This window comes from Egretta garzetta, unplaced genomic scaffold (assembly GCF_000687185.1).
Source record: "Egretta garzetta isolate BGI_Z169 unplaced genomic scaffold, ASM68718v1 scaffold151, whole genome shotgun sequence".
NCBI lineage: Eukaryota > Metazoa > Chordata > Aves > Pelecaniformes > Ardeidae > Egretta > Egretta garzetta.
In genome coordinates, this window is record NW_009258615.1 from 1905991 (window position 1) to 1927331 (window position 21341).

At 44.3% G+C, this 21341-nt stretch overlaps 1 protein-coding gene across 1 annotated transcript in view; it reads left to right on the top strand.

Moving 5' to 3' along the window:
* Positions 1–21341, top strand: part of LOC104134477 (ADP-ribosyl cyclase/cyclic ADP-ribose hydrolase 1) — a 26019-nt gene that overhangs the window by 468 nt on the left and 4210 nt on the right. Inside the window, exons 2-6 of the mRNA XM_009648021.2 lie at positions 13–204; positions 17579–17708; positions 18380–18515; positions 19282–19364; positions 21166–21242. Of these exons, the coding sequence (XP_009646316.2) occupies positions 13–204; positions 17579–17708; positions 18380–18515; positions 19282–19364; positions 21166–21242 (618 nt within the window). The remainder of the gene's footprint in view (positions 1–12; positions 205–17578; positions 17709–18379; positions 18516–19281; positions 19365–21165; positions 21243–21341) is intronic.

Below are 21341 nucleotides of genomic sequence, written 5' to 3' on the forward strand. Positions count from 1 at the left end.
CCGCCCCGTCCTTCTGCTGGGGATGGTGGTCCTGCTGGCCGCCCTCATCCTCGCCGTCGTGCTGGCCTCCGTCCTGACTCACGGCCAGCACGAGGTCGGTCCCCAAATGCTGAAGTGGAAGGACAGAGGGACCACTAAGAATCTGCAAGAAGTCATCCTGGGACGATGCTACAGCTACGTCCTGGCGCGGCACCCGGAGCTGGGGTGAGTAGTGGTCTCTCGGTTGTGCATCGGGCGTGGGAAGTGACCAGAGGAGAGCTCTCACCTCCAGCTGGCCGCGGCCACTGGCCTTGCAGTGGCAGAGGGAAATTCGGGGAATAAAACCTCTGTTTGTAGCAAAATGTACAAACTCAGACAGCAACTGTCGCTGCCCCAGCAGTGGCTTTTTAAGGGAACTACCGGCAGAACCAGTGAAACACCATTCCCAGGTCAAAACTCCATCATAAGTGCATTTTTCAACTTCCTTAAAGCCGGCTGAAATAAAAGCGGGATTCTAACAGGTTTGAGTACGTGGAAGTGAAGGCAATTTGCTGTAAAGCCAATCTGCCAAAAATCCTGTAACATGTGACACTGCATTCATGTCACCAAAACTACACAGGAGAGAGGAAGAGGAGAAGCTTCAGCACAGAATTGCAGGATGGACAAAGATGTTAGAAAAGCGTTGAGAAATATCTTGGGGTTATCCAGAACAGATGTTTGTAGCGTGTGGTAAGACCGCCATGAGAACAGGCACCTTGCACGGAGGAGTACGGGCGGATCGCAGTGCCAGTGAGCCAGTCCCAGCCAAAACCTTGCCCCCACGGTGGTCTCTGCTCAGCCCATCGCATCAGGTAGTGCTGCAACACCCTGCGCAGCCCCCCGTGACTCTGCTGAAGGGGGGGATTCCCTGAGCCCAGGTCTGCAATAGGGTATTAGGGCTGAGAACAGATTTTCTGATCCCCTTCACCACAGGAAATGCAGACTATGAAATAAGGAGTGCCCCGGGTCCTCCCGTGGGTACTGGGGGCACCCAGCCAGTCAGGACAGGATCCGGGGCAGTCCGGGTGTCTCAGCAGGGACCCAGCCGTCACTTCTGTGGCACCAGCCACTCTATTTTGTGTCCTCAGTGAGCCTCTGGCAGACATCTCCACCGCCCTGGGCTGAGCACCGTGGGGCTGCCCCAGACTTTGGGCAAGTGACAGAACCACCGTGGCCTTGTCTTCAAAAAGATGGCTGCCACCTCTCGTTTAGATGGCACTGAGCTGATCAAAACACAGCTGTACATAGTTTCCTTGCATTTGGACTTCTCTTGGCCTCAGATGATACACTCAATATTTAAATCTGAAATTACTTTGAAGCCTAATAGCCTTTATTACTTTTGCTTGTTTCATTCAAATTGGGGTGCTGAAAATGTAAAAAAAAGTTTCATGTGAGTAAGTTCCCAGTCTTGTCACATATGTTTTCATTCAGAACACAGTCTGAGTCTGACCTGGGAATTCAGTTTAAGCAATTCTTTCTCTTTTAAGTTTAAGCAATTCTTTCAAGGACAGTTTTTAAAAAGTCACAAACGCATGATCACAAGCTTTCTAAAAAGGTTGTTTTTACAAGGCATAACACTGCTGGATTAAGAACATGTGCTGTTCTTGATCCAGCAGTGTTTAATAGCTTCATGGCTGTGAGCTCACTCTTTCAGATTAAATGACTTCTGTATTGGACTTCTGTTTTATTTTATTTAAGTGACAAATTTTTCCGAGACAGAGAGCACTGAAAAAGGAAGAATATGTTTGTTTACATACACCTAAAATGTTTAGAAGGTTCCTGAACAGAGAATTAAACAAAGATGCTTTTCTGGGAATCCACACTGAGATTCCTCGTTCCTGCTCCTGCTGGGCTCAGTGAGGTTTGTCCTGTGACCAACGGCTTCTGCTGCTGGCACTCTCTGACAATAAAGCGAGTGCCTTTAGGACACATCAGAGAGCCCCATATCTTTCATCCCATGCTCTTTCATCATTAATGTAGGCCTTGGATCTTGCGTCGCGTGAGATCTTCGGTGCACTTAATCAAAGAAAAGGAGTAGGAACAGGCAAGTGCAGAAACTCAGGCAGGCTTATGAGCTGAGGAAGCTGTGTCCTGTGCTCAGTTAGGACTTTTGTTGCCACTACTCCCACTATGGGAGCCTCGCTGCCTTGGTTAGAAATCTTCCAGTTTCCTCATAAATTGTCCATAGTCTGTTCTTGCCCTTTTAATCTTACACCCACATGCACATTTGTTTAAAAAGCTCTGCTTTTAGTAAACTCACGGATATTTCCTCATATTTTTACCTTTTTATGTCAGAGCCACTAAGTTCCATCTTTGACAATAATTTAATTTTTCTTTAAAATAGAAATCTGTTCTACTTCAGTAGCTAGTGTGACTGTTTAGTACATTTTAGAGTGCCGTATTGCAGATTGGAATAGCTGGCTGGTTTGGGAAAACATAGGATTGTTGACATATGAATGTGGACTTTATAATGTTTCTAGATATCACAGGTGGATTTCCCAGGGGCCACAAATCTACAGCTCCCATTTTAGCTCTGCTTGTGCAACTGCATGCTATAAATCATGTGAGAAGGCCACGGACGTGCTAATGTACACCATCGTGGCTGCTTTAACCCTAGAGGATACCTCCTTGCACTCTCCCTCATCTTCCTAGAGTTCTCAGGTACTGTATACCAGCACCTGCTGGTAATAATTTTGTTTAACTGTCTGCATGCAATGCAGTCCTTGGTTTGATTTCTGCTGCTGGCTGGCTGGCGCTTACCATTTGTACACATACAGTTTCCTCAGTGAGTCTGCCTGAGTAGAACTGTCATCGTGCCAAAGTTGAGGAGAAACAAGCAGAAAATACCAAATGCTTCAAAAAATGCATGTGCAACGTTAGCCTCATTTTTAGGAAAAGATGCAGATGGTATAGCAGCAGGCTTTAGGGGTTTCGTTCCCTGCACACACAGTTGCACATCTAAGTACACACACTGAAGAGCAGTATTTCTGTTTGGCTTCCCTGGAAAATACTGGCTGCTGCCAGAAGGCAGAGCTAAAGCAATAGTGTGTCACTGTTCAATAGTCTTTTTTTTTTTTTTTTTTTTTCCCAACATTAACAAAAGCTGCAAGTTCTGCTTTCACTAGTCTTGCAGAAATCCCATCCTCATCAGCCATGGCCATTGCTATGCATGGTCCTTTTGTCTGACTAAAGGCCAAAGGCAGTTTGGTCTGAGGGAAAGATTTGACCTCAAATTACTTCGTCTCCTCTTTCCCAGTAATACGGACTCCCTCTTGTGGCTAACAAAACACTCACAATTCTCATACTCCAGGTCTCATGCAATACAAATTTAAGAGGTATGAGGTTTAACAAGGCCAAGGGCCGGGCCCTGCACTTGGGACACAACAACCCCATGCAATGCTGCAGGCTTGGGGAAGAGTGGCTGGAAAGCTGCTTGGCGAAAAGGACCTGGGAGTACTGGTTGACAGGCGGCTGAACATGAGCCAGCAGTGTGCCCAGGTGGCCAAGAAGGCCAATGGCATCCTGGCTTGTATCAGGAATGGTGTGGCCAGCAGGATTAGGGAAGTGGTCATCCCCCATACTCAGCACTCGTGAGGCCACACCTTGAATATTGTGTTCAGTATGGGCTCCCCACTACAAGAAAGACATTGCGTTGCTGGAGCATGTCCAGAGAAGGGCAACAAAGCTGGTGAGGGGGCTGGAGCACAAGTCTGATGAGGAGCGGCTGAGGGAACTGGGGTTGTGCAGCCTGGAAAAAAGAAGGCTGAGGGGAGACGTGATCGCCCTCTACAACTGCCTGTCAGGAGGCTGTAGTGAGGTGGGGGTCGGTCTTTTCTCCCAGGTAACAGGCGATAGGATGAGAGGAAATGGCCTCAAGTTGCGCCAGGGCAGGTTTAGATTGGATATTAGGAAAAAATTTTTTAATGAAAGGGTTGTCAGGCTCTGGAATGGGCTGCCCAGGGAAGTGGTCAAGTCCCCATCCCTGGAGGTATTTATTTAAAAGAAGGATAGATGAGGTGCTTAGGGACATGGTTTAGTGGTGGGATGGCAGGGTTAGGTTAACGGTTGGACTTGATAATCTTAAAGGTCTTTTCCCACCTAAACGATTCTGTGATTCTAAGTTTACAAGACTTTGTCCCTGGTACAGTCAGCGGAGAGCAGCGCGATGGGGCAGGCAGAGCTGCACGCTCAGCGGCACCAGGCTGGTGCAGGGCCAGGGCAGCGCCAGATCCCTCAGAAGGTCAGTGCTGGTCAAGACCACTTGTGGCAGCCTGGTAACTCACCCGTGGCTCGGAGGATGTTGTTTGTGATGGTTTTACACCTTGACGCCTGCTGGGGGAGAACAGGTTGTAACAGATGTAGCATGAAACCTGTTGATACGAAGGTAATGGTCCATTTTTCCTCTTTGCCGTATTTGTACTGGCAGGCTGGGGTCAGATACGATCGGCATTGTTGCGACCTGGGGAAGGAGAGGGGAAGAAACATCTAAAAGGAGGTCGTAGTCACTGATCCTCGGAACACAAACAATGCTGCTTTTTCAGTCTAGAAGTAAACTCGTCTTATGTTTGCAGCTCAAGAGATTGTGCATTCCCAGATAATAACTACTCCCCCCTCAGATCTGCAGTCACTCCTCAGCCTCTGATTCACCCAAGCTAAGCCAAGCTTGCAAGGACCTGCTATTTAAAAATGGCTGAAGTCAAACCAGGTTATTTTTTGTCTAACCCCTGCCAGTGAGAGAGCACCAAGGACGCAGGGGGGGAGCCACTTCAGTAACATCTGTGACCCTGCAGGCCCAGCAATCCTACAGCGTCTGCCTACGCAGTGCAAAAACCCCGTGATGCAGGTGCAGAGCACAGAACTTCAACACATTTTTTTGTTCATGCGGTGTTGTGTGGACACGCAAGATGTATTTCCCCCTTAAATACAATTGGATTAACTAATGTTGTTTTTATAGTTGGTGACAAATTCCTGTTACAGCAGATTTTAACAGTCTATAGTTCTGTTAAATTTGGTAAAAGTTGGTGCGCGTCCAAGAGAGCTTTGTCTTCTGACCGAGTGATCATGAGTGCATTTTGCCTTTCCATTCCTTTGCAGCCTGTGGAGATGGAGATTCATCTTGTCAAAAAGAACGTATGGATCATGATTTTGTGAGAGATACTATTGCGCTTGCAGCATAATTTCTTCCAGAAAGAAATCTGGGGTTTGCGGTATGCTTACTTTTGCATTTTGCCTTCATGCTTTGCTAGGCATTTTTAATTTAATTTTCTTGTATTTGTTCACTGATTGTTAACACTTTCACATCAAGCATGGCACTAAACAGCAGCCATGATTTGATTCAGTGTCACAAAAATCTTAGCTTTATTTTATATAACCATGACATTATACTGAAACTTACCTGAGATTTGTTTTTTCATTAAGAAAATGTACCTTACAGAACAGAAGCCTTTACTGAGTCACAGTTTTCTGAAGAGTACGGTGTTACTGCCTGATCGTAACGCATCAGCACCCTTTAGAGTGTGCTGCAGACTTCTGAAGCTTCTCAATTTAATGTACATCAAACTTCAAAGGATTTAGATTTTCTTTATTTTTAAAAGTACACTTTCTAAAAAAAAATGGAATTGTTACCATTGATTGTCACGCCATCTCTTTTGGTGCCAGAGCAAACACATGGCTTTATTTGTACTAGCTGCAGAAAAGGACATGGGGTCCTGGTGGACAAGCTGAACGTGAGCCACCAGTGTGCCCCTGCGGCAAGGGCCGGTGGTGTCTTGGGCTGCACGAGGAGGGGTGTTGGCAGCCGTGGAGAGAGATGATCCTTCCCCTCTGCTCCGCACTGGCGAGACACATCTGGAGTGCTGGGTCCAGTTCTAGGCTCCCCAGCCAGTACAAGGGAGTCAGGGATGTACTTGGAGCATGTCTAGTGAAGGACCATGCAGATGACTGAGGTGTCTGACATATAGGGAGAGCCTGAGAGAGCTGAGATTGTTCAGCCTGGAGAAGAGAAGGCTCAGGGAGATCTTATCAATGTGTATAAATAGCTGATGCAGGGAGTAAAGAAGAGGGCGACAGGCTTTTCTCAGTGGTGTCCAGTTGCAGGACAAGAGGCAATGGGCACTAATTAAAAGACAGGAAATTCCATTTAAACGTAAGACAACCCCACTTTTTTTACTGTGAGGGTGATCAAAGGGTGGAACAGGTTGCCTGGAGAGTTTGTGGAAGCTCCTTCCCTGGAGATACTCAAAACCACACTGGACATGGCCCTGAGCAAACTTCTCTGAGCCAGGGGTTGGACTAGATGATCTCCAGAGGTGCCTTCCTATCCCTCTGTTTCTTAGAAAATGCTTCTTGACTTGCAAAAGCTCCACTGGGTAACTAGGACAAACAGTGATGCAGAAACATTTTGGCTCATCTGTAGGGGCAATGGTGTTGATACCTGTTGCTACTTTTGGTTTGTCTCTCAGTGTTAAGACGAGCACTGTATCATCATAATAACACACTGCTTATTAAAATGCCCAAGTCAGAACGTTTGTTACAACGCTTCAGTGCACATTCTTAATAGCCCCCTCCCTACTACATCTGCCAATGTGTTGACTTTAATACCTTTTCTGTGTTAGCCTTTGTTATATGAAACGTGCATAGCTCTGTTTTCCATTTCTTCCATCCTTCAATATTTATAATAAGGTCTTCTTTTACAATTGTTTTCCCCTAACTTGCGTATGAGTGACTTTGACTGTTCTTGTAATTTCTTGGCAACTAAGGTATTATCATTATAAATGTTAATTGCTTGAGTTCTTACTTAAAGGTACAATTCCATTGAAACAGGCTGTGCTGAGCTTTAATGGGGAGCTGGAATATAAAAGTTAGTAGACACAAATGGACAGTTATTAGCACTTTAGGATTTAGAGGTGACCTATACTAGTCTGCAATAGTCCTATAGTTGGCCCTTCAAATGAGTCCTCATGCTGTCTCCCCAGCCAGTACAAGGGAGTCAGGGATGTACTTGGAGCATGTCTAGTGAAGGACCATGCAGATGACTGAGGTGTCTGACATATAGGGAGAGGCTGAGAGAGCTGAGATTGTTCAGCCTGGAGAAGAGAAGGCTCAGGGAGATCTTATCAATGTGTATAAATAGCTGATGCAGGGAGTAAAGAAGAGGGCGACAGGCTTTTCTCAGTGGTGTCCAGTTGCAGGACAAGAGGCAATGGGCACTAATTAAAAGACAGGAAATTCCATTTAAACGTAAGACAACCCCACTTTTTTTACTGTGAGGGTGATCAAAGGGTGGAACAGGTTGCCTGGAGAGTTTGTGGAAGCTCCTTCCCTGGAGATACTCAAAACCACACTGGACATGGCCCTGAGCAAACTTCTCTGAGCCAGGGGTTGGACTAGATGATCTCCAGAGGTGCCTTCCTATCCCTCTGTTTCTTAGAAAATGCTTCTTGACTTGCAAAAGCTCCACTGGGTAACTAGGACAAACAGTGATGCAGAAACATTTTGGCTCATCTGTAGGGGCAATGGTGTTGATACCTGTTGCTACTTTTGGTTTGTCTCTCAGTGTTAAGACGAGCACTGTATCATCATAATAACACACTGCTTATTAAAATGCCCAAGTCAGAACGTTTGTTACAACGCTTCAGTGCACATTCTTAATAGCCCCCTCCCTACTACATCTGCCAATGTGTTGACTTTAATACCTTTTCTGTGTTAGCCTTTGTTATATGAAACGTGCATAGCTCTGTTTTCCATTTCTTCCATCCTTCAATATTTATAATAAGGTCTTCTTTTACAATTGTTTTCCCCTAACTTGCGTATGAGTGACTTTGACTGTTCTTGTAATTTCTTGGCAACTAAGGTATTATCATTATAAATGTTAATTGCTTGAGTTCTTACTTAAAGGTACAATTCCATTGAAACAGGCTGTGCTGAGCTTTAATGGGGAGCTGGAATATAAAAGTTAGTAGACACAAATGGACAGTTATTAGCACTTTAGGATTTAGAGGTGACCTATACTAGTCTGCAATAGTCCTATAGTTGGCCCTTCAAATGAGTCCTCATGCTGTTTGAGGCTACTTTCCATAACTATTCTAGGCTGTAAGATAGGGCTCATTTGGGTTTTATTGTCATCTCTTTCTAGAGGAAGTTCATTAGAAAGAATTAATTTTCTCTTTAGCAAGAGGCAAGTTCATATGGCAGTGGGTAGCTATCATTTATTTGTTCTTAAGGTAATTAATCACCGGCATATTTATTTCTGCTCTTCTGGAGTATAAACATCAATGGTAGACTGCGCAAGGCCATCCAATTCTGTGCAAAGCTCATACTTGGTTCTGCGCAGACAATTTAACCCTCCCAGGCTATAACTCCACTGACAACAGCAACCTAAAGTCTGAGAGTGTCTTGCAAATTTAAGGGGGAGTTGCCAAAAAGTGCATTGTCTTTTCTTCATGGCCAACATCGATGTACTTCTGAGGTACAGAAACGCTGTTGAGATCCGAATTTATCTCTTGCTTTGGTAGCCACATGTCAGCTCATCTGTCTGTTGTCTATGTTGAGTTATAATCATATGAAAATTCTTATTGAATGACTATATATTTCTCACATACTCAAGCTTCTTACATTTAATTAACAGTGGTTAGATATTTAATGGTTCTTCCTGCAGGATTGTGTAGGATTTCAAATAATTTTTTACTTTTGGGTTAGCCTACACATACTGCATCACGATTACCCAACCATCATATATTAAAATCTCCTTGCAGTGAAAGTCTCCTTTGGTTTTAATCCCAGATACTAGAGAGAATATTATTCTGTCTGTGCTGGCCTTCTATGCATTAATCGGAAGTATTTGTTGATGAAGTACTGTTCAACTTAGTTTTCTGCTGCAACTTTTTGCAGCTACTTAGTCACGCACAGTCAGTTAGCTGCCTGTTCTTGGCCTTCTCTGTTGTTTATTGGTTTTGTAGAATTGGCTATACAGAGCAACGGCTGGCAGCTGTCTAAGTTACAGCACCACCCTAGGATTGAAATTATTAAATGCTTGGATAAGCCAATCTAAGAGCTTGTTATTGCTGAAAGGGGGAATCCTGTTCCCTCCCACCTCTCCCTGCTTCAGTTCTCCTCTAACATCTGTAGAGATGTCAGTGAAAACAGCCGTGCTCAGAGGTGATACTGTTCAGCTGTCATTGCTAAGGCATGGTTAAAATTCGAGACCTGTTTAACACCTCAGAGCACCATGGGGAAATAAAACTTTGGTTATCCATAGGGATAGGAGGAATAGATCCTTTTTCCCTCTAGGGTCAAATGAAAATCTCCCTCAAGCACCCAAGGGTAAAAATAGATGCTAAAGATGCAGTCTGTCTTCCCAGGAGATGACACCAAAATAAGGTGTTAGCAAGGAGCTCACTCACAGTCGTACTAAATCTCTGATCTGTTCCCTTGCCCTTGTCCTGCTGACACGTGCCACCCTTGAAGCAGAGACTTCTCCTGACTTACTGCATTTATGCCACATCCCAGCAGTTTTAGTTCTATAAAAAACCCCAATGTACTGCAAATTCATGTTATGGGGAAAAAAAAAATCTGCAGCTGAATTAAGCTGTTGAGTGTTTCCTTGCTATAACATGCTTCTATTTAGATCATTCTTATAGAAGCATTTTTCCAAGTCTAATATTAAAAGAACACACTTTCTAATCAAGAGGTAAGATGCCAGCTTAAATTTGTTCCCTCTGTGTATCTATATGTTGATGACATGGCCCTCATGTGGAAGCTTAAACTGTAGAGCGTCTATGACCCTCTGTCAAAATGCAGTCCAGGTGAGACTCCTGCCCTTCTAGAGGCTGCGTTCCACTTAGGGAGCATTGCTGAAAACACCATCTGCTTAAGCAGCTTGTTTTTTCACCCAGGAAAGCTGAAATCCAGCCAGCAAAAAAATCTGCTTATGTAGATGAACTCTTCACTGGTTTATAGCTGCCACCTCTTGGCTCAGCCTTCCCGGAAGGGTGGATAAGGCTTAGCCTTGTCCTGGAGCACCGATTCCCAACTCACATAAAATACTCCAGGAGCTATAAACTAAAGACATTGCCCTTAAAACCTCCTCATTCCTGCCAAAGGTGAAGGACCGCTGTGACAAGGAGCTATCATTTGTTCCGGGTCATTCCTCATACAGGAATGTACACATCCCTGAGGTGCTCCCAGTGGAGATCTCACCTCATACTTCTTTTTCCAGACCTCCAGACTCCCCACCTCTGCCATGGGGAATTTTAGTTGCTCTGCCTCCAGGCAACCTTCACAGAAGTTCTCTTTCTCTGAGGCAAAGTTTTGGATCTCTGTTGCTAGCCCCAGTCAGTTCCTCCAATGCTTTCTTTACTGGCTTCTAAACTGTTTAATTAACAGAGAGGGATACTTAGAAAATCAAGCTGCCAAAACCCCCAAGTATGTCATTTTCATATTGAATAAAAGTCGGTTACCATAACTGTTACAGTGGCAGACACTTTGCAATAATTAAACTAAGTGGGTAGTGAGAGGCTGGTGCTCACTGAAGACATTGAGATTGACAGCTCTTCCATGATTTTTTTTCCTTCATCCTTTCCCTTAGTAATTTTCCCCCTCTCTATTATGCTAATGCTGAAAGCAGCAGGCAGTAGCCTTCTCAGAACCTCAGCAATGACAGCATACTGGCTGACCTCTCTGAATTCACTTTTGTCTGATTTTTAGCACGAAGATACCCGATGGGAGGTTTCGGTGCTGGGATAATAAGAACAAAGCTCTTAGGTGGTGTGCATGTACCTGTTTTCTGACTCAGTGGTCTGGAGGTGGGTCGGGCCATCACCCGTCGTGAAGAACCGCATACCTTTGGGGCTGACCTCCTGAGAAGTCCCTTCTCCCACGCGATGGCAGTGTCTCCTTGCGTTCAGCTCCTCCTCGCACTCGCTGCTCAAGTTGACTGCAGAGCAGTCCAACCCCAGCTACCGGGGCTGGGCTTGGCAGCGGCTCCAAAAAAGCTACTCGCAAGCAGCGGTGAGACATGGCAAGGCTGGAAGAAGAAGGGAAAGGACAGCAGAAGAAAAACCAAAAATATTTAGGGCAAAAAAGGTAGCAAAAGGGTCCTGGGTTGCAGAGGGCTTCCTCTCAACACAGGCATAAAGGTTATTGTCAGTGCATTATTTTTGACAACAGGAAAACATAGCTACTCATAAGCTCACATGAAGAACCAAATTGAATATTGATGTATAAATTGCACCACTGTCTACAGCCATCACAGTTTACCTAGAAGTGGCAGATAAACTGACACACAGGCAAAGATGGGTCTGTCAGATGCAGAAATATTGCTGCACCATTTAGATCCTTTGATACGCATTCTCCTTCTGAAACATCTGGGCTTTTACAGGCGAAGGTGATGCTTTAGACTCCCAGCAGAGTGTGAATTGGTCTTACACCTTTAAGGAGCTTTGTTGTAACCACAAACTTCTCACCGACTTTTTAAAGAGCCAGATTTCAGAGTGCTTAGGTGCCATCTGCATTACTGTTTTCGCTAACGGTGGTAGCAAATGAGAAGGATTTTCCTATACAAATTGCAGCTGCTGGTGAGGTTTGATCCCTGCAAAGGCCAGCTACACGAAGGGCTCTGGGGGCTGTTTCCAGCTCTAACTTCAGAGCCTCGCCACAGAGCCACAACAGAAATCTCAGTGTCATGTTTTAGAAAGAAAACTCGGGACCTTGGAAAAGCTGCTATTGATTGCAGGGGAGACCATGTCTCACCAGGGAAACGTCTCTGCCTGGTAGAGTGATTTGAACAATATGGGCAGAGTTGATTGGGTTCTCCAGAACAAAGCCTGGAAGTCATTTTTCACTTGTAAATTTAAAATGGGTCCCATACTCGAAGCATCTCTCTCAAATTTTTGAGTGAAAAAATAGAGGCAACGCAGCCCAAGGAAACATTGCCCTTAAGAGGTTTTTAGCATCCAGTGTCACTCCAGTGCTGAACTGAAAGAAAGACACTGTTCATGGTGTCGCTGAAATCGGCAGGGATAAAACTTATCCTTGATATTGCACCAATTAAATCAATTTCAATTGGGGATGAATTTGCTCCATCATGTCCAGTTAAAGAAAAAAAATAAAATTACAAAGTAAAGAAAAAAAAATCCATATTAATAGTGATTTCCCAGGTAGCCCAATGCCATCCCATTCCTTTAAATGAGAGGATGCTCTTTCAAGGTTAGCCAGACCAGTGTACTGATATGCAAGAGGTCGTGATGCAGAAGCTGTCCATTTTTCTAATATGCACATTATAGTTTGGCTGCTAGGATGGAAATATTCTTGGCCCCAGCTTCCGTTTGATAGATTGATGTGATATTCATATAAAAGGTAAATGGATCGAAATACTCATCTTCATTGGAAAATGCAACTTCTACCCAAATGTAGGGACAAATGCAGGGTGTGCTTTGCAGTATATATATATGTTTGGATTTAATAAGGAAATGCAGTTTTAATGGTTATTTGTATCCCAGCCCTTATTTGATGCTCTACTGAGTGCAGGGTGTAGTCTCTGTCTCCAAAAGGTCATAAGGGAAGTTCTGCAATCCTCGCTTTCCAGAAAAAGGGTTGCAGGTTCAGTTCTTGAGTTTACAGCAGGTTTCACAGTGTTCGTTCTAAGTCTGTTAGTTATTATTTCACATTTACCAGCATTTCTCAAACTCTATTCATAAAAAAAAGTTTGAAAAATTACAGTATATTTATTTTACATGTCACTGAAATTGGATTAAATATTTCAGATTCTATAGTAGAATAAAAGGCCTTAAATATTTCAGCATAAACAAAGCTAACCCCAAAGGAAGAAATCCATGATGCATAAAGGTACGATATTTGCAGATACGATGCAGAATGTGCAACCCAAAACATACAAAGGAAAATCAGAGGAGAGCACCTGAGCCCTGCAGCAGCATGGTACATAAGTGTATTCACCATGGACTCCTCTATCTGAATTAGATAAATTTAATTAACTGGTAGACTGGTGATCTCCTTTGTACCCTTCCTTTCTTTTGTAAACCAAGAAAGAAAACAAAATGAGCCCATTCTGTGACTGAGAACTTCCCAATGAGAAGTTGGGAGCAGCCTTAAGAGGACAGTTTATTTCTCAGGCATTTTTTGGCAAGGTGGATGTGCTTGTTTCAACCTGAGACTGTTCTTGCTGGAATTTTTAGCATACCAAGCGCCAGCAAACTTCTCATATTGTTTTCAGGAGAGCCAGCTACAACAGGTCTCTGCCCTTACCACTGCTCAGTGTAAGTTAAATGCACCAGACAAATACTTTCTTGCTCTGCTGGAAAAAGGGACAGGTGAAACTTTATTAAGAGTGTCTGCCTCAACAGTGAGGCTGGGAAGAGTGGCATATCTTCCTGAGGCTGAGATTAACAAGTCCTAAAGTCTTCTCACTACTTATTTTTTCACTTATCAACCAAAATCACAGTTCTGTGTGACTGGTGATCTCTCTGAGATGTGAGGCAAAACCTGTATTTCATATCAGAGAAATAGCTTTCCGATGGCAAATCAAGGAATTATTTTATTCAGTTGTAAACATACGCATGTTGATAGGTGAGGAGAGCAAAAGTGAAATTGTTTAGCTTTTGTATGTAATTTTTTACATCAAGATCTGTATTTTGATTTCTAAACCAATGCTGACATTGCAATTGCCGAGTTTCTATAAAAGCCAATCTTCATGCTTTATCATTCTGTGTGGTACAACTAAAAGTACCACACTGGTTACCAGAGCTTCCCCCATTAGAAGGCTAAGCCTTACCACTTCTGTGGCATTAAACGCAGTTTTGCTTAGCTCTGCCGGGACTGTGGGTCAAGATTCTTCTCTCAGATGTGGGTGACATCCGTGCACATCATTGAGCTGAGCTTGGTGTCTTGAAATGCTAGAAAACCGATGCTTCGAATCTGTGACTCAGCAAGCTGTCTCGACAGGATTGTGAATCTCCTGGATGGTTGTTGCTTCGTGCTTCTCACGGCCATGACTTGAGTCCAGCAGCAGAAGTGCTTTGTACCATGCCTATCACTTACCTCTCTGCTTTCAAAATATGAGTCCTTGAAAAATATTTCGTCTTTTGAGACCAAGCTTAAAAACTTTGCAGTATGAAAGGATAAATGGCCAGGTAACCAGCTGTCACCTGTGGCTGTTAACACTGTTATATATAACAGATTTCAGGAGTAGCTTAAAAAAAAAAAAATATTCCTGCCAGGAGGACAAATAATTTGACAGATTAGAAAGTGTGAGCTCCATAAATGTCTGTGAGATGTACCAGTACTTCCAGCCAAGCCCTACAAATTCTCGTTATGATACCGTTGACTGTGCAAAGCAAAGGGGGCAGCTGCTTGTTCCGTAATGTCGCCCCTTAATCAGCAGGAGCCCTCTCTTTTGGCTGATGCAGTGGGCATGTTGTAATCCTATGTGACAGGGAGAGGTATTTACAACTTCCCAAGCCCTAAATGAAGTACCAAAGCTGGGAGGATGGTCTCTGTGGGCTACTTACAGAGTTTGCAGCCAGAGACAGGCTCTTCCAGGAGAAAAAAAATTGAATACACCCAAGTTAAATTCTGCTAAGTAAAACATATGAATACTCCCTGACAGTGCAACAACAAAGCAATGACTGTGCTCCCTAGAGCGGCTGCAGTTTGGTTTCTTGTTTCTACAGTGACTGTAACTGAAAGTACATTTAGGCTCCTGGAAAAAAGACAATAGCCCAGTGAAAAATCATCATTGTTATTAGTCTTTACTTACCGGGAGGTAAGTTTGGTTCATGTAAACAAGAGGTGTGGTCCCTCACACAGCTGGGGCTGCCCCTGTAACAGACTGGTATGGTAAGAAATGAAATTTGGCCAAACTGCCCCACTTGGCCATATGGCCATAGACCCTCCAGGCTGACCTGCCTCGTCCCTGCCCCTGGCTCTGCCTGCATTTCAGACAGGACTGTACCCTGGCAATACCCAAGCGCGTTTCAAATCAGCAAGGTCAAGCTGCAGAGGTCTCACAGACAGAGCTCTGCAGCATTAGGCACTTGGCTGCCGCAAGAGTGAGAGATGAGGACTGGAAGAAGCTGGGGCATGGAAAGCTGCTGTAGTAACCACCTTGGTGGTATGGCCTCAATATCATATGTAATGCTGAATTAGATTTGTTCCTGCATAAGTAAAGGCAGAAGGGAAGGAAGGCCAGGGACAGCTTGCCGTGGATTGCCTGGTCCTTCCCAGTATGATACTGGCCCAAGCCCCTGTAGGGTGCCTGATAGTTGCATTGCTGGAGCATGTCCAGCATGTCTGCTGGTGAGGGGGCTGGAGCACAAGTCTGATGAGGAGCAGCTGAGGGAACTGAGGTTGTGCAGCCTGGAAGAAAGGAGGCTGAGGGGAGACGTGATCACCCTCTACAACTGCCTGACAGGAGGCTGTAGTGAGGTGGGGGGTTGGCCTCTTCTCCCTGGTAATGGGCGATAGGACGAGGGGGAATGGCCTCAAGTTGCACCAGGGCAGGTTTAGGTTGGACATTAGGAAAAATCTTTTCACCAAAAGGGTTGTCAGGCTGCCCAGGGAAGTGGTCAAGTCCACGTCCCTGGAGATATTTAAAAGCCGGGCAGACGATGTGCTTAGGGACATGGTTTAGTGGTGGGATGGCAGTGTTAGGTTAATGGTTGGACTTGATGATCTTAAAGGTCTTTTCCAACCTAAGCAATTCTATAGAGGCATTCCCTCTGCTACCTAGTGCTGTCAGGTGCTGTCACTTTCTTCTGGACATGGAGAGAGTCTGGCCGCCTCTGCGTGTGATGCTTTGGAAGGGAAGGAGGAGAGTTCATGGCCAGACTGCAGGGAAAAGGGCAGGAGCTGAGCCCTGGGTCTGGGTCCCACAGTCCAGACGTGGCCCGTGCCATGCAAGCAGCTCAGCTCTCTGCATTGCAGTTTGCCCCTCTAATGCTCAAATGGGCACTCAGTAGAAATCGTGGTCAGGTTCAAAGTTCAGTAGTAGGAATGAGATCACACAACTTGTAGGGAAGATTAACTTGAAAGTGTTAGGAAATCTTCAATGAATTACTGTGTTTTTTCTTAGTCCCTTTAGGACTACTTTAAGACAAATCAAATTCCACATCCTGCATGTTACCTGAGTACCAACTGGTAACGTCTGTCACGTACTAATTGATCAGTGCTATTTTTATAGTGCTCTGAAGGCATTAGTTTCTTCACACAAGACAAAGTCCATTCTTCAAACATCTTTCAGTGGGAACACATGGGGAGATGATTGCAAACAGTGAAGAAAGAGCAGATGAGTCAAAGACAGAGTAGCTCCATTCAGGCATGCAGACAGCAGGATAATGCAGACAGGGTGTTAAATTTACATAAAAATAGGGAAGAGAAGGATGCAGAATCACCGCATTACTGTCACTGCCGTAATGAGGGGCAGGCTTTCGCCTGGGCCTAAAACTATGGGAGCGTGAAGAGGGCGGGAAATGCACCCATGGGGGACAGCCATGGAAACACACACTAGACAGACAGTAATTATGAATTAACTTAATGCGAAGTTTTCATTCATCACCTCAAGTACAGGAAAGCAAATGTCCTGAGCCGTCCCCAGCATTACCATGTGCTGCAGCCTCAGGAAGGGATCATGGCAGCACTTGCAGTACAGAGGTTCGACTGCTTGCCCGCAGGGTGCAGCAGCTTTCCTCTTGGTAGTACAAAAGGAGCTCCTTCCAGCAGAGAGGCGCTTTAATTCCTAGGCTGAGGAAGTTGCATCTTAAGAAAGAAGCGTAGGCTGAGGTGGTAGGGCTGTGTCGTGGCATGAAGCAGTTCCCCCCAATAAATGTATTGGAATTCCTCTGACTCATGCCAGTAAGAGCAAAATGGCCAGAACCTGTAACGTGGTGGGGGATCAGAAGGAGACTGAAAAAACCCACTGGAGGCCAAGCACCTGATCTGGGTCTTGTTTATATGCGTGCTAGCCAGCTGTGGCTCCAGCAAAGTCAATAGGTGCAAATCAGTGCTTAAATAAGAATAACATCAGGCCCAAAACAGCCGGAGCCCTGCTTTTGTTTTAAATAAAATTATAGATGTTATTTCTGCAGGGTTGAACACTCTGCAAGGAGGCACATGGGTGTATTTTTGGCTCACTGTACCTGGGAAGGCAGTATCCTTCCACCACACTTTTAAAATGTGCAAGCTATAGTCTGCCACATTTGCTTCTCATGATTTGATAAGAATAATCAAGAAATTTGATCTTCTGGTTATGCAATATCAGCTCTGCTCTTTTTAAGGGACAGAAACATAAAGGACATTCAGATATTGCAATAATCAGTAATTTAAAATGCAGGAGAGAGAGAAAGATGTTTTAGAACTGCTTATTCCTCAGTTTATTCTTAATTTGCTGGAGATACTCTGTTTTTGTAATGGCTAATGTATTTTGGTGCCTGAGCATAGATAGGACTCTTCTAAAATCTGATCCATGGTGTTTGACCATAAGAGAAAGAGATCCTTTCACAGCCATAAATTCTTATAAATACTAATTAACAATGTTTTAATCTTTTGGCAGAGATAAAGATTGCCTAAAAATATGGGAATCATTAAAACATGCGTTCATTTACAAGAATCCCTGTAATGCTACATCAGAAGATTATCAGCTTTTAATGGAGTTAGCGAGCCATCCTATTCCCTGTAACAAGGTAACAGTGCAACGCATGGTGGGCTGCTTCAGTAGGATGGCTGTGGGATGATGGCATGTCTGGGCAGTGCTCCGAGGGCCGGGATCTCGTCCATAATGACTATGAGGGTCTGCCAGCCGACCAGGATGATGTTCGGCGCTTGCGCTTACCACAGCAGTCCTGCAGTTAGCACCTTTCCACCCCAGCAACCCTGTGCATTCTCTGTTGCTGGAAATCACCCCCGTGTAAGGCTTGCCTCAAACCCCAGTAGCGGGGCCGTTGTGGTGAAGCGACGAGGATGTCCCTGTTCCCTGAGCATACGGCTCTCTGGAAGGAGCATGCGGTGGTGCTGGCAGAGGGACAGCTTCCAAAATGCTGCTCTTCCATGTGCGGTTCAAAAACACACAACAAATTAGGTATATATCCCATGAGAACTAGTCAAAACCTTTCTCTCAAAATGCTTTACAGGCTGAACGCATCTATTTCCACAAAAATAACCACCCAAAAAGATTTTGGAAATGGGGGTGTGGGCTGCAGAAATAAGAACTGACCCACTAAGGTGAACTTGCAGCATTTCAATGAAAACTAAAACTCCTTCATTATCATGAAAACATTTTGTTTTTCTCCAGGAAACCTTCCTGACCAGCCCTAGTATAAGTATCACTTAATAGACATTGTACCTTATTTCACAGTCACTCTTTTGGAGCAAGACAAGTGACCTCGCTCATCGTTATACAAAATCCAATCAAAATTTCCTTACCTTGGAGGACACCTTGTTGGGTTATATGGCTGATAGGGTTTCATGGTGTGGAGACCCCTCTGCCCCAGGTAATAAGTCCTATTTTTTGCAAAATGAATATGAACATTGGAATTCCAGATTATTCTTTTCTCTTGTATATCTAGACCTAAACACAATCCTTTTCACATATTCTTTTCTTCTAATTTGCTTTAGAACCTTAACTGTATTTCTGTCCCATGTTACGGAAGACTGAAAATAATGCTTAGTTACCAGGTGAATTTACAAAAGACAGCTTTGGCTGTTATTAAAACATCTAGCCCTCTTTATCTAGATTACTTGCTTCTTTTCTGCGACTTCTATTAGGACAAATTGCTAAACAAGAATGCCATTCAAAAAGGTCCTGGCCGTAGGCCAGTCAAAGTGGCAGGGGGGGGGGGGAGGTACCCTGGGGTTATTGCTGCCCGTGTGACTCCTGGGTTGGTGCCTTAGGCTAGCAACCTCTGAATGGGCTGGAATTACTGAAAATGTTGGGCAAAGTTTATTTTTCAGTGCAATTGGACAGTATTTGTCAAGAGCCAACCTGTTTCTCACATTTAGGACTACATGTTTTCCCTTCTCACTTTTTGGAGAATCATTTGCATTCAGGGCCTGCAGCTGCCTCCCTGACAGCTGTGTGAGCAAACGGGGAGGCCTTTGAACACATGCAGATTCCTTGTGCTCTTAGACCCATGCAGCCTTCTTGCTTTGGTAGGGGGCAAATCTCTTTGCCATAGTTAATCCGCCCTTGAAGCCATATAAACATTGCAACAATTTTCATTCTAACCTTAGCTATTCTATAAATGTATTTCTTCTCAGGAATCAACTATGAATCTTGTCCAAAACGAAGTGAATGTGAGAGCAACCCTAGCTCTGTATTCTGGAAAATGGCATCCAAGATGGTAAGATCTAGAATAAATCTCCCCGAATCCAAGAATGCTGAAAGGCACTAAGTTCCTGACACTGCCAAAAATGTGAGTTTGCAGCTTGGACTTAAAACATGGAATAGTAAAAGTGCCATAGCCTCAGGTGCTAAAAATCATGGCGTTGGAAATTTGTATTTCCGCGATCCCATATTTTATGTACAATATTTAACATCACTGTAGTTCGGGCATTCCTATTCATGGACAGAGACTGTGTGCCAGTGACTAGAACAACACTCGGCAGACAGCTGGAGCTTTGCAAATAGTGCTTACAATAATAACAATAATCACCACATTAATTAAACCACAGGACCGAAACTGCTAAAATAAAATACATTGTAGCACATTAATGTTGAGACCAGCGCCCAAACTGGCACAGGAATTTTCCAAGCAGCTGAGAATCCCCTTGCACCTTCCTGGCACAAACCTGAAAAGCACGTCCTCCCACAGCGGTATCTGGCACGGTTCCTAGGGTGTCCCCACCCGTAGGCACATGCCAACTCCCAACACATGAATCAGACCCTGCTAGTCCGAGTTACGCAGTTAGCCCAGCTCTGTTGAATCAGCACATTACAGAAAAAACTGCCAGAAAAAAGCCCGCTCTCCTCTATCAGTTTGATTTTGCATGTCTCTCAAGACTTCACCCTTGATACGACTATTAGAATCATAGCATCGTTTAGGTTGGAAAAGATCTTTAAGATTATCAAGTCCAAACGTCATTAGTAGATGACTGCCCAGCTTTAAAAAAAAAAGCATGCTTCAGCTCTCATGTGTGTAAGAAAAAGTCTGCTCGCTGTAAAAAAAAAGTTGTTTTATGGGTAAACTAGTGTACATAAGTTTTCCAAGCTCAAAACAGTTTCTATGTTCTCATGAATCCCCTCAGTTCCAGAGTCTGGGGGGGATATAAACCACCACATAGAGTCAGGCTTGCTTGGCTGCCTGCTTTCTAGTCCAAATAAATTTAAGATCTACTAAAACTCATGCTTATTACATTAGAAAGTTACAGACAATGAAACTTTCCTGCAACTTCACAGCTCTTAAGTGGTGAGTTTGAGTCACTTTATTTAGATGTGAGAGGACTTGGAAGATTTGCCAAGTACAGTCACCTGTGTTAAGTTTTTTAAAAATTGTTTGTCTTACCAATGGATTATATATGTGGAGTGGGTACTTTACATTGTAACTTCAGTAGTCTTTAAATATTTGGACGTGAGTTTTAAAGAATAAGAGACTAGTGATTACATGATCCAGCAATTTAAAAATCAAATCAAACAAAACTCGGTGATGAGTTTTACTAAAACCACTGGGGAGAAAAATCCCAAGCCACAAAAGCACACAGAGCATGAGTCACAAGGTAACGAATACACAACGGCATGCGTGTCCTTAAACTAGTGATACCTCTGTTCTGGCTCGTCCTCACCACCTGAGTTAAAGCAGTCTGAGGATTAGTCCAAGTTCCTACAGCCCCATCGGGCAGCTGTAGCTGCTGGGGCTCTGGAAAGCCCTATAAAAACAGGAGTGGCAGCAAAGATGCTGTACTGATCCCATGCAACCTCAGATTGCCAGCTCATACCTGGCTAATGCAGCTTTATCACAGTTTCGCCATAGCCTTTAGAGGCTTTTTTTTTGCACTGACATGTTCTACAAAAATACTGGCCGGATCCTCTACCTGTATAAGTCAGTTCTGATGACATCAATGAAGTCACAGTAATTTCTGCCAGCCCCGAGTCTGACGTGGCACTGCGTGCAGCGTCAGAGTACAGTGTCCGTTTGCTTTGTTCAGTTTGCAGAAGCAGCATGTGGTACGGTTCAAGTGATGCTGAATGGATCAGTAGACGCTGGAGCTTTCAGAAGCAGCAGGTATTTACTCGGTGTGCTACCATCCATGTCTCTGTGGGGTCTGCTTGCTGGTGAACCTGTCTTTGCCAGTGGGTCCCAGTGCAGAATGGAATCTGGGAA